The sequence below is a fragment of the Ictalurus furcatus genome, chromosome 29 (assembly GCF_023375685.1).
Source record: "Ictalurus furcatus strain D&B chromosome 29, Billie_1.0, whole genome shotgun sequence".
Taxonomy (NCBI): Eukaryota; Metazoa; Chordata; class Actinopteri; order Siluriformes; family Ictaluridae; genus Ictalurus; species Ictalurus furcatus.
In genome coordinates this window covers 9,926,696-9,940,303 of record NC_071283.1, presented here as the reverse complement: position 1 = coordinate 9,940,303, position 13,608 = coordinate 9,926,696, and the positions used below count along the sequence as shown (strand labels likewise).

The 13,608-nt window shown below is 40.8% G+C and overlaps 1 protein-coding gene across 1 annotated transcript in view; it reads left to right on the top strand.

The window, feature by feature from the left end:
* The window catches only part of LOC128604269 (phospholipid-transporting ATPase ABCA1), a 195,115-nt gene that overhangs the window by 90,333 nt on the left and 91,174 nt on the right, over positions 1-13,608 (top strand). Inside the window, exons 15-16 of the mRNA XM_053619270.1 lie at positions 4,069-4,291; positions 9,254-9,475. Of these exons, the coding sequence (XP_053475245.1) occupies positions 4,069-4,291; positions 9,254-9,475 (445 nt within the window). The remainder of the gene's footprint in view (positions 1-4,068; positions 4,292-9,253; positions 9,476-13,608) is intronic.

Sequence of the window (13,608 nt, the reverse complement as noted above, 5' to 3'; positions counted from 1 at the left end):
TGACATGTCTTGGCCCGAACTTTCGGAAAATCTGCTCTTCCGAATATTGCACAGTTTGCTTGATTTTGCGTTCGTTTTCTGCGATCGCAAAATCATGAAATCCTAAAGGGATTGGATAACCTCAATTACCTTGGATCTTCAGTTCTCTCTTCATCGATACAGAGGTAAATATCAGTATCGCCATGGCAGCAGAAGCCGTGTCCAGACTGAAACAGAGTAACAGTGTTACTACACCACGTATTCTGCCAAACTAGGGTTATTCTGGGCATGCTGCAATTATTTCAACAAAGTGAAACCTTACCTGATCTCAGAGTAGGGCAAATCAAGGCTGGTGAGATCTATTTCACATATGAGTCATTTGAGATGTTCCTAATATTTAGTCTCTATGATTTCAACTGTTTATTATTGTTTTTTACTCAATGTAAAATAAATGCAAAAATGATACCAACAAATGAAAGAGGACCAAAAATCTGGCCTAATAGTCTTAAAAACATGTACATGCCTTATCTGTGTGTGTGTGTGTGTGTGTGTGTGTGTGTGTGTGTGTGTAGAGCTGTATTAAGGGTGGATAAGTACTTGGTAATAAGTTCCTCTCATCTCTTAAATAGTTTTCTCTCTCCGTCCCACAGGACTCGTGCTAATCTACAATTAACGCGTGTGTGAGCTATAATATTTAACTGTCTTTTATGTTCCCCAAGGACTAGCCCTACACCTCTGTGTATCCTGTCTTTCTGCTGCCTCTCCTTTCTCTCTCCATCAGTAATTGAGTGTCTTTTTAAAGAACCGTGGTGTGCTGTAATGGTGATGCTTCAGTCTCACATAACAAATCGCACTTCAAAGTGAGCTCGCAGACTGAGAACGAGTATAAGATGCGGAGAAATCGACAAAGAAAGATACAAAGATGCAAAAGTGTGTGTGTGGGAAGGGTGTGTGTGTGTGTGTATGTGTGTGTGTGTGTGCTGGGGTTTCATTCTACTTTATTTACAGACAGTATCGGCTGTCAAACAGTGAGTGTGTTATATATCCGCACAGACGGCTAATTGTGCCAAGACAGCACTTTGTTACACAGGATATAGCACAGATTTCAACCTGACATTTCAGTGGCCTTATGAAGGTTTATTAATCTAGTGTTATTGTATCCTAACTGCATCAAACCATACATCACGCTGACAGAGAAATATGGACTGCTGGAGATATGGGCTGTGTGTGTGTGTGTGTGTGTGTGTGTTTGTGTGTGTGTGCGAGAGAGAGAGAGAGATGGACAGGGAATGAAGGCTATATGAAAGGATTGCTGTCTTCTGATCCATAAAGAAACTCCTGCTCTAATTAAATACATAGGAGAGATTATTTCAGACTCTTTACAATCATCTGTGTGTGTTTGAGAGAGAGAGAGAGAGAGAGAGAGATCTCAGCATTAAGCAATGATGTCGGAATCAATACCACACATTGTACCTTATCTATAGTCCGGCTCTATTATCAGCTCTTTCCACAGTCTCTATTGCTGTGTTTAAATTTAAAGCAACACAAGTATCAAGTCTTATAATTTCAGTAACACTTTCAGGATTTTGCAGAACTACATTAAACACAAAAGGTTATCCAGAGGACTACAAACTTATTACCGAATAATCTTCCCTGAAAACTATATTAGACACGATTTGGGGTATCATTATATTAACTCATGTACACCTGCTCATTCATGCACTTATCAGCCAATCATGCAGAAGTGCAGTGCATAAAACCATGCAGATACAAGTCAAGTGCTGTAGATAACGTTCATATAGAACATCCAAATGGGGAATAAATGTGATCTCAGTGATGTTTTCCATGGCATGGTTGTTAGTACCAGATGGGCTGGATTGAGTTTTTCTGAAACTGCTGTTCTCCTGAGATTTTCACACACAACAGTCTCTAGAGTTTATGCAGAAAAGCAAAAAAACATCAAATTGAGCATCAGTTCTGTGTGCAGAAACGATGAGAGAGTTCAGTGAAAAATGGACAAACGCGTTTGAACTGAAATCTACAGTAACGTAAATACCCACTCATTACAGCTGTGCTGGGCAGAAAAGCATCTCAAGATATCTTTCATCCATCTTCTACCACTTACTCCTTCTTCAGGGTTGTGGGGGAACCTGGAGCCAATCCCAGGGAGCACCGGGCACAAGGCCCATCTTCTATACCGCTTATCCTTTTCAGGGTCACGGGGAAACCTGGAGCCTATCCCAGGGAGTATCGGGGCGGGGTACACCCTGGACAGGGTGCCAATCCATCACAGGGCACAATCACATACACATTCACACACAGAACACTTTGGACATGCCAATCAGCCTACCATGCATGTCTTTTGACTGGGGGAGCAAACCCGGAGGAAACCCCTGCAGCACAGGGAGAACATGCAATCTCCACATACACAGGACTACGGTGGGAATCGAACCCCCGACCCTGGAGGTGTGAGGCGAACATGCTAACCACTAAGCCACCGTGCGCCCTAGATGTCTTTCAATGTCTTGAAATTTCTTGTTGGTGAGGCTGTGACTCAGGTGGTAGAGCGGGTTGTCTACTAATTGCAGGGTTGGTGGTTTGATCCTCAGCCCCTCCACATGCCAAAGTGTCCTTGGGCAAGACACTGAACCCCAAGTTCAGCTCTGGATGGCAGGCTAGCCCCTTGGTGTGTGAATGGGTGAATGAGAAACAATGTAATGTGCTTTGTAGAACCACTAAGGTTAAAAGGCGCTATAAAAATGCAGACCATTTACCATCACCACCAAACTAAATAGCTGTTAACACTACAGAAACAGAAGTTTGTTGACTGGTTCAATTCAGGTACTTTCAGTCCAAATGCAGTTAAATACCATTAAGAATAATAAGGGAAATAATAGTTTTAAAAAATAGACTGGAAATGTTCTAATTTTGCCAGGATAAGGATGCATGAGGGAGTTTGCATGTTCTCCTTTGGGGATTTGGGGATTTCCTCTGGGTACTCTGGTTTCCTCCTCCCGTCCAACACATGTGTTGTAGGCTGATTGGCATTTCCAAATTGTCCATAGTGTGTGAATGTGTGTGTGAATGTGTATGTGATTGTGCCCTGCGATGGTTTGGCACCCCATCCAGGGTGTATCCTACATGACCCTGTGTAGGATAAGCAATATGGAAAATGGATGGATGGATGGAAGGATATATGCATGGGGGAAAAAAGAAAAATCCAATGGTTTTAGTTTAGTCGCTACTTGTTGTTGTCAGCTTTCAGAACTGACGGACTACACTCCAAAACAAGCTGTCAGTTGCAGGAAATAAGACCTTCCACCAAGCGAGCCACAAATTGCAGCATCACTGCAAAGACAACTGCAGAAATGTGTTGCTTAAATGGAACCTTCTGGCTATGAACATCATTGGCATGTTTAGTATAAACAGGTTTTGTGGCTGGTGGTTCAGAGCTTCTTGTGAAAATTAATACCTGCAGAAAGTCTTCTACATTCCAGGATATTATACATATCTGTCTTTAGATTCCTGCAGTGGTTATTTTAATTTGTACCTCCTTACAATATTTTCTAATTTCCTAAAATATAAACAGACTAGTCCTTTAAATCAGAGCAACGCTAACCACGATAAAACATTTACTTAGAATGAATTAATGAACTCCCTAAAGGTGTTATACTGCACCCAATATGCTCAAATGTTAATGAATGTGGCCTGCCCACTCCTTTCCACCTTAAAATTAAAAAGAAAGAAAGAAAGAAAGAAACAAAAAAACACTTGCTCCAATGACACACCTATGGCATAAAGATAGAGTTTTGGGTGAGAAAATGGTTTGCAGTGATCAACTCTGCTTGTACTCTGTGGTCTGAATTTAGGGGGCAGTTTTTATGTGGATATTTGAAGGGTTCTGCATCTCCAAACGAATTAAATATAACGTACAGGAAGAGAGGCAGTGGCGTTAATCTGTACATGTGACTCAAAGGGTACAAATAATTCAGCAGGAATGAAACAAAACATGTAGCCTTGCAAACGCCAATAAGGATCCATAGCATGGATGTGTTACATGACCTCTGACTGGTCTGATGCCTCTCACAGCTTTGTGTCGTCCATTGCCACCATCCTGCCGATGTTCCTGGTGCTGTCCTACATGTACTCAGTGTGCCAGACCATCAAAGGGCTGGTCCTGGAGAAGGAGCTGCGGCTGAAGGAGATTCTCCGAGTGGTGGGCGTGAGAAATGGTGCACTCTGGTTCTCCTGGTTCACAGAAAACATAGTTCTGCTAACGATGCCATGCGCGCTGATTAGCATAATGCTGAAGGTCAGTGTCGCCATTGATGAGAGTCAATCAATCAAAAATCAAACCGAATCGTTTATCAATCAAAGAATCAGTTAATCAGTCGGTTAATCAGCATTACCCACAGAGCATGTATGCTAGTTCTAAAAATGGAGCTAGAGTATGCTCTAGTATTTCAGCCTGATGGCTCACGCCTTGCTGAATAACAATAAAAAATCTAATCAATTCCTTGCGCAATGGAGGCTAAATGAAACCCAGCACATTTGCATTGTTTGAGAGCGCTGAGGAAAAAAACCCCACTTTTTAATATCACTGGGGAAAGTATTAAGTGTTCAGGTTGAGTGGTCCTCCATTCATGAAGTGGCTGTGCTTTGTGGGTTTGTCACTCTTGCTGTCGGAGGAAATAATTACGGAAATTTAAATGCGGAATTGCAAGAATTTAGAAAAAAAATCAGACCTTGAACTTTGATTCCTGAATTGTGTAATTATGTTAATTGAGGGTGCATGGTATTAACAAGGTGAACAGTGATTTGTGATAAGCTCCACCTTCCCAGACAACCCATTACCCATAAGGGGCCCTTTTTGTTGAGCATATACAGCATCTGCCATAAAAATCGCACTCATTTTGGGGATTTTTTGTGTCTCATTTAACGTCTACAGAAGATAGAGCTCTCTAACAGCTAGGGTCACATTATTCTGTTGTTTCCCCAAATGCCTCGAGTCATCCAGACTGTATATGAGAACAGATCTCTTTACAGTCTGACATAGTGGCACTATTTCATTCTCCTCCGCAGAGGGCATCCTCATTCCTCTCTTTCATTAAAAGAACGGTTTAATGAATTATTAGGAGTCAAATTGAAGGCCTCTGTAATGCTACTGGAATAGAATAAAGAGACGGTTCACTCGTTTAGATGGCTAAATCAATTCTGCGCAATTTAATTGGAGAAAGCTGTAGTAAATATCATTCATATTGCAGCAGTGGGAGGAATGATAATGCGCCCATCAGTATGATGGCCTAGCCAGCCAATCAGCCGTTTATTAACGTTAATCAGACTAAATTGAGTTAGTGTGCTGCCTCTTAAGCGGGGTGTGTGTGTGTGTGTGTGTGTGTGTGTGTGTGTGTGTGTGTGTGTGGTTATTATGAACTAGCTCTAAATGAGAATTTCATGCTGATTTGAAGTGTGTTAATGTTATCTTGGGAGAAGTGATGGTGTTATACTGCAGTACATTCACTCCTTGCATGTATTCAATGGTGTATGTGTACTTTGACTTTACACTCATCTACTTCTTTATTAGGAACACCTGCTCATTCATGCAATCAGCCAAACATGTGGCACCAGCGCAATGCAGAACATCATGCAGATACAGGTCAAGGGTTTTAGTTCATGTTTTCATCACACATCAGAATGGGGAAAACTGTAACATCAGTCACCAAGCCTGCTCCTGGAGATCAACCTTCCTGAAGACTTTACCAAAATCGTGTCCAGCTGACCATCTAATCATCTTAAGAAGCCTTAAGAAGTTCTTGATCAGTTAAAGCAGGTTGGAGGTGAAACCTTCAGGAAGGTAGATCTCAAGGAAGAGGTTTGGTGACCACTGCTCTAGAGTTTACACAAAATGGTGCGACAAACAAAAAACATCCAGTGAGCAGTAGTACTGTAGGAGGAAATGCCTTGTTGATCAGATAGGAGAATGGCTGACTCAAATAATCACTCTTTACAACTGTGCTGTGCAGAAAAACATCTCAGAATGCACAACCTCAAGGTGGATGGGCTACAACAGCTTATGTCATCCGGGAAAACGAATCCGAGGCTGTATTTTTCCAATCTTCAGCTGAAGCCCTTGACCTGTACTGTTTCTGCATTATTTGATGCATTGCACTGCTGCCACATGATTGGCTGGAGAATTGCATGAATGAGAAGGTGTCCTTCTCAGGGTTCAAGGTGGCTGCTGAGTGTACATGTCTGTTTAACAAATACCCATGTTTTTATATTGTATTACCGTATTCAATCAACATTAAGCTGTTTGAAGTGAACAACAGAAGAGATTCTCTGCCTTGCCTACAAAGCTTTGTCACAAACTACCTGGCTGAGCTTCTTCACAAATAAATCTTCTCATGCACCCCACTGAGAGGACACTCCTCAAGGTCCTTACTTTCAGAATGACCTCCATGGGTGGTACAGCTTTTAGCAACAAGGTTCTGAGATTGTTCAGTTCAATTCACCTTTTGTCATTTGAATCTCGAATGAAAACCCATCTCTTTCACCACTGGTGATATTAGATGGAAGGGCTAAAAAAAAAAAAAAAAAAAAAAAATTGTCACTGAAACTATTAGGGCAGAGCAGTGTATTTTATTACGAGATCTCATCTTCTTTATAATGTTCTGAATACCAAACAACATAAATAGAAAAATTGTAACTCAACTTATGCTTCTGTTATCGGTCCTTTTATGTAATTTATACTTCGATTCGACAACCTGTGCTTAGTCTATTTACTCTTTAATTTCTCCAAAGGCATTTTGGAGGGAAAGGATGATAAAATGCATGTGCCTTCTCAATTACTCTATATTATGTCCAAATGGAGATCAAATCTTGGGGCTGTTTCACTCTGTGTAATCACCTGACATGATTGAATCTACAGTCTGGGCTGAAAGATACTAGCCCCAGACTCTCAACTTCATACCGTTCTGTGTATTTTTCTTACAAACATTGGTGTTTTTGTGCTTATTAACATAAAAAAAATAATAAAAAAAATAAGTGATAATAATAATAATCTGCTGTAAGACATTTGTTAATAGGAAATAATCTGATGGGGAATCTGATGCTACAGTGCTTAAACTTTGTATTCAGTTCAACTGTGTACTTCTGTTATTTTGGGCATATGTGTATACAGTAAATGCCTAGTCTATTAATGTTGAATTATTCCATTAATATTAATATATACACTTGCGATTAAATATTATTCAACCCCTATTGCAAATCAGGTTTATTGTCAAAATTTACAGACTTTCAGCATACCTTAAATTCCACCAAGGCTTGATTGTAAAAGAAGTCCTGGAAGATTCTACAGGGCCATAATAATCACCTGACTGAAAATCTCTGGTGGGATTTGAAGAAGGTGGCTGCAGCACGCAAATCCAAGAATATTACTGAACTGGAGGCCATTGCTCATGAGGAACGAGCTAAGATTCCCCAGGAACACTGCCAGAAGCTGGTGTCTGGCTATGCATCTCTCTTGCAGCAGGTTATAACAGCAAAATGGTGCTCTACTAAGTATTAAAGATGCTTACCATGAAGGGGTTTAATAATTTTGAGACTGGAGAAATCATTATAAGTTGCATTTGCAGTTGAATTTGGGGAAACTCCTTGAAGCATTCATTGTGTCGAACTATTTCAATTGCTTTTGTTTGATTTGTTCATTTCAAACAGCTGAAAGTCTGAAAATTTTGATAATAAACCTGATTTGCAATGGGGGTTGAATCATTTTGATTGTACCTGTATATATATGGTCACATTGAGTTAACAACCCTTGACTGGAATTAGAAATCTTACAGGAATTACTATTAGCGCAAGCTGGAAAGATAGGTAGAATTATCCTTATCCTAGACTAAAAGAACGTCCATAGACCTTTCAGATTAATAATAGCCTGGCTATTATTGTCGGACGCAGGCACATAAAAAAACAACATTAGCATTGGCTGAAACTCTTAGTGAGCAAGTGTTAGCACAAGTTGGAACTCTGTGTATGGATTTCTGTGCATGTAGTTCACTGTGCCCATTGTACATGCATATTAGCATGGATGATTACCATGTATCTATGGATTTCTGTGTGTATAGGTTCCTACGCTCATTATCACGCTCCCTGCCCATGTACATGACATTAGCATGGATCTACTCGGTAGCACTCATAGTGAAGGGGGTGGTGCAGGAAAAAGAGGCTCGTCTAAAGGAGACGGTTCGAATGATGGGTCTGAAGAGCAACATGTACTGGCTGAGCTGGAGCATCAGCAGCTTCATCCCTCTCTGTATCAGCGCACTCCTTCTCACAGCCATCCTCAAGGTGATTTAGTGGTAATTCTGTGATTTAATGGCAGCCATTTTGACAACACTGGAGATCTGCGATGCAAAACAACTCACTGTGTTCTGGAAAAAAAAAAGTCTAACAAGAAGAATTCAATTGGAAAGTAAGGCAGAGTTCTTTTTTGATTGTTATTAGCCACAGCAATGTAGCGTATTAGCATTGCAAACAAAATTCTGAGGGTTAAGTTTTCCCAACAGGCTAAATCTAACACCTGTTCCAGGGTCAGATGGTTCAGCCGCAGCTCTTTTGAAGCACGCTGACCTTCGGAGGGGCCAGGTGTTTTGGGGTCAGTTTGCCGGAAGGCCCGCAGCAGCACAGCTCCAGTGTTGGAAGGTGGTTGTGTGGCTCTGTAATGTGGAGGTTAATCATCTGAAGCAGCAGGCGCAAGCATACGAGAGCCGTGGCTCCATGACCCGCTGATAATTCTCAGCTTCAGATGTACTCTCACAAGCTGTTCACACACACAGCCACAATGCCAAGGTCTTGTCTAATCATCTCAAATGAGTCTTTTTAATCAAAACCCCCTTGCTCGCCCCCCTTTTCACATTCTCATCGGCGTGTCATTTCTCAGCGCCCCACGCATTAGCAATCAGCTGCTTTTGTGTGTTTCGCTTGTGAGTCCACGGTGGCATGTTGTTGCGTCTCTTTTCTAATTGTGACATGCTAAGAAAGCCTTATCGTTTATGTGTCGGCTGACGTGGGCTGAAGAAGCACACACTTTTCATGAGCAGCAACACACCTTCTCCAACATGGATTATTCTAATTTGTTCGTCTTGGGAGGTTCTCAGGTCTCGACCCTGGCCTTCATGTCCTTCATGCATTCAACTTCTGTATAAAAGCATATTTGTGAATGTACATACAGTATGTCGTTCTTGTATTTCTTGTATATCTGTCTCTCTATCTATAGTATGGGAAGGTTCTGAGATATAGCGACCCGTCAGTGATCTTCGTGTTTCTGCTGGTGTTCTGCATAGCCACAGTCATGCAGTGCTTCTTCATCAGTGTCTTTTTCTCACGAGCAAATCTGGCTGCCGCCTGTGGTGGACTTATCTACTTCCTTCTCTACCTGCCCCATGTGCTCTGTTACGCCTGGAGAGACGTCATGACCTTCCGAGCCAAGCTCGCCACGGTGAGTCTATGTGTTATTGTGTTCATTAATCCTACCACTATCACTGGTGTTGTTGCTATGGTAATAACTCGATTAATAATGTGATAGAAGTATGTATCCTGCATTCATACAGTATGTAAAAAGTCATCTCTATTTTGTCTTTAACGATTATGTTATCATAAAATACTAGGTGCATTCTGCTATTATTTACATTTCTGTTGCTTCACTCAGATAGCAATACCTTTAAAACGAGGAAAAAATCGTAGCTACGTAGCTAATAGTTCAAAAGTTAAACAGAAGATAAACCAAATAGGAAGGCAAATATAGCTAAACATAGGTAGCTAGCTAGATAAAAGTTCAAAAGTTAAACTTAACCAGTCCATACAGGATTCCACTGAGTTTTTTTGTTTTGTTTTGTTTTGTTTTTTTTTTTTTTTGTGATTGTCGCAGCAAAAAATGCTTAATTTCTTTTGGCTTTTTTGTGGAAAACTACTTGCATGAAATTTTTTTGCGCTCTCTTTCGTAGTGATGTTTGTTGGTAAATTAGACTTTTTAGCTGTACTCATGTTCGATGCACATGAATAGAAGAGGGCCTTAACTGACCGCATGTTGTGATGTCGTAACATGACACGTCTTGGCCCAAATCTGTGGAACATATGTGGTCATTTACAAAAATTGCAAGTTCCTCCAAATATTGCAGAGTTTGCTTGATTTTGCGTTAATTTCTGCAATCGCAAAATCGTGAAATCCTGGATGGACTGCTTAACTATAGAGGAAGGTAGACATAATTAAAATTAGCTAGGTTGATCATTCTAGACAGCTATAGTAGACCACAAAGGTTTGGATAATCTTAGGACAAAATAGACAAATCAAAGAAATGTACTTTTGCAGAGAAATATTTATGCAGGGAAAGTTACATGTATTCAGAGCTGGATTATGCAAGTTGCCAGTGTGTAGATTTTTTTTCATGGTTTTTCAGTAATGCCGAGACTACCTTTAAATAGTAGCACTTGTCTTTGAGGGGGAAAAGTCAGGGGATAGAAAATGCAGACTAAAGACACACGATGCCATGATGTCATACACTGAGTTTTTTTGTTTGTTTCGTTTTTCAAAAAACCAACAGAGTCATGGCGAAACTATTTTCTGCTGATTTTGCCTTGTGTCTGTCTAATGATATTGATTACTTGGATTTCTTTTTCAAATACTATTGGGCCTTTTTTTATTTTATTTTTTTTACATTTTGACTCAGAAAGTGGAAGCTACACTTACGTTTTGAACTCAACTATATTTATATGGCTGTAATAATTGTTGCTTTTAGATTTAAAGCTTTTTGTTGTAAACTAAAACTGCTAGAATTTAATTGGAGGAATAATTTTATCACTACGGCCATTAATCGGCTGTCAGGAATACGTCAAACCACCGATCAAAGACTACAGATTTTGGTCTAGGATTATAGGAATCTTTTAGGATTCTCAACATTTGTCTCAGACGACCGAATCATGGCAAGGTGCAAGGTGGATCGGACTTGTTTGTCCAGCACATCTCATAGATGCTCAATCGGATTGAGATCTGGGGAATTTGCAGGCCAAGTGTCCAATTTAGCCCTGGTTAAAGTTGCTCAGATCCTTACGCTTGCCCATTTTTCCTTCTTCCAACACATCAACTTCAAGAACTGACTGTTCACTTGCTATCTAATATATTCCACCCACTGACAGGTGCCAGTGTAACGAAATAATCCATTTTATTCACGTCACATGTCAATGGTTTTAATGTTACGGGTGACATAAGAATGCTCAAAATCAAAACATTTTTGTTACACACATTTCTAGTGAGAAAAGCTTCACATTCAGAATGAGAATGAAAAGGCAGACCTAAGTGCTTTGTCTCATGCAATGAAAACGTGGGTGGAACACAGGAGAGTGTGAGACATAGTGTGTTTTCCACGCATGGTCAGCCTAGCGGCTATTGCGCCAAATCAAGAGTAATAGGCGGGTGCTTTGGCCTTTGAGGTGGAGAGCAGTAATAAATGGTGCGTAGTGGCTTCACTCTCGATTCGCCTCATCCAAGTGACCTTTAGCTCACGTCCTGCTTATTCATCCTGTGGAGTGTCCTTTAGATAGAGGGAGGAGGAAACGAGCATTTTAATCTTCATCACTGCATGCCTGCAGACAGAGAAAACACGGTGTGTGTGTGTGTGTGTGAGTGTGTGTGTGTGCGTGTGTGTGTGGGCTCGGTGCAGTCGGAAGATTCTCATTGTGTCGGATTAAGACTGACACATCACCCTCGTTATGGCTGTGCAGATTTATCGCTGTGTTGTCTAATGATGCTGTGTGTATTTCAGCCCATAGCTGCAGGGTGTGTGTGTGTGTGTGTGTGTGTGTGTGTGTGTGTGTGTGTGTGTGTTAATTGTATGGTATATGCCTTTGTTTTCATTGGTCAGAAATGGCGCATCCCACTCACTCTGTCTCTATGTGCATGTGCCTGTGCATGTGCCTGCCTGTGTGTGTGTGTGTGTGTGTGTGTGTGTGTTTGTGAGAGAGAGAGAGAGAGAGAGAGAGAGAGAGAGAGAGAGAGGGAGAGATTGGGAAGGACAGTTATGTGACTCCGCCTCCAGCTCTCTGTGTTAATGGCACCTTCTTTTTTTGACAGGAAGCGTCAGTGAGTGAGTCATTGTGTCTCTGAATAAAAGAAAAAAATACACTGTCCACATCACTCTAGGCATGTGTCACAACTATGTGTGTGTGTGTGTGTGTGTGTGTGTGTGTGTGTGTAGAGAGATAGAGAGAGAACAAGGAAGCAAGGAACAATGAAAGGCAGTAAGAATTATAAGAAGTGCCAGAAGATACATGAAAAATTTAACAATCAGCCTCATTTATCAATTTTGATACGAAGAAATGTATTTGTAAATCGTTCACAGGAGAATTTACTCAAGAAGTGTGGCATTCATGAAAATCCAGTTAGTTCGCAAAAATCCTAAGTGAGTTTGTTTATATTTACACTGATGTAAATCTCAAAAGATCTTCAAATTGTATAATTGGTGATGAGTTATTGCAGTTCTATATATGGCTTACACTGTCAGGTTTAAATCACTTATTTCATTCGTATGAATTTATTTACATTTTATCTTTGGAAAATCATTGTTACCCAGCGGAGATTTCGTCGATCTAGAGATCTCACGTTAGCCGGTAGTGATTAACAGTGTTCTTTCGGTGAGTTTCTCTGTATTTTTGAATTTCAAACGTTCTCTGTTCACCTAATTTGTGTATTTGTGTACTTTTTGTACTCTGGTGTGGGTTTTAGCTAGCATGCTAACATTAATGGGTTTCTGCTAAACAGATGGGCTAGCTGCGTTTATCAGAGTGTCAGGGAAATATTTTAAGAGTTAGCAAGCTAAAATTCTGTGAGTAGATCATTGTGTAGGATATGTTTCTAATGAACGGCAATTAAGCTGTTTACGAATCAACACTATGCACACCAAAGTTTGGATTAGACTTGCTTTTTCACTTTGCGTACATGTACACAAGATGGCTGCCACATTATCAGCCTCATTTATTAAGCTTGATACAAAGAGAATTTATTTGTAAATCGTTCACAGGAGGATTTACTCAAAAAGTGTGGTATTTAGCAGCCATATCACCCTGCAGCTCTTGTCTGGTTTCCCACTGAAGATAAGCAGGGTTGAGCCTGGCCAGTACCTGGATAGAAGACCTCCTGTGAAAAACTAAGGCTGCTGCTGGAAGTGGTATTAGTGAGGCCAGCAGGGGGCGCTCACCATGTAGACTGCATGTGGGTCCTAATGGGCCAGCATAGTGACGGGGACACTATACTGTAAAAACAGCACCGTCTTTCGGATGAGACATTCGGATGAGGTCCTGACTCTCTGTGTTCATTAAAAATCCCCGAAATTCCATCAAAATTCCCACATTGGCACTTCTCTATCATGGCCCCCTAATAATCTCCATCCCTGAATTGGTTACATCACTCTCCTCTCCACTAATAGCTGGTGTATGGTGGGCTTTCTGGTGCACTATGGCTGCTGTCGTATCATCAAGATGAATGCTACACACTAGTGGTGGTTGTGGAGATTCCCCCCATACAATGTAAAGCGCTTTGACTCCGCTATATAATCCTAAGGAATTAATTATTAAGGAATT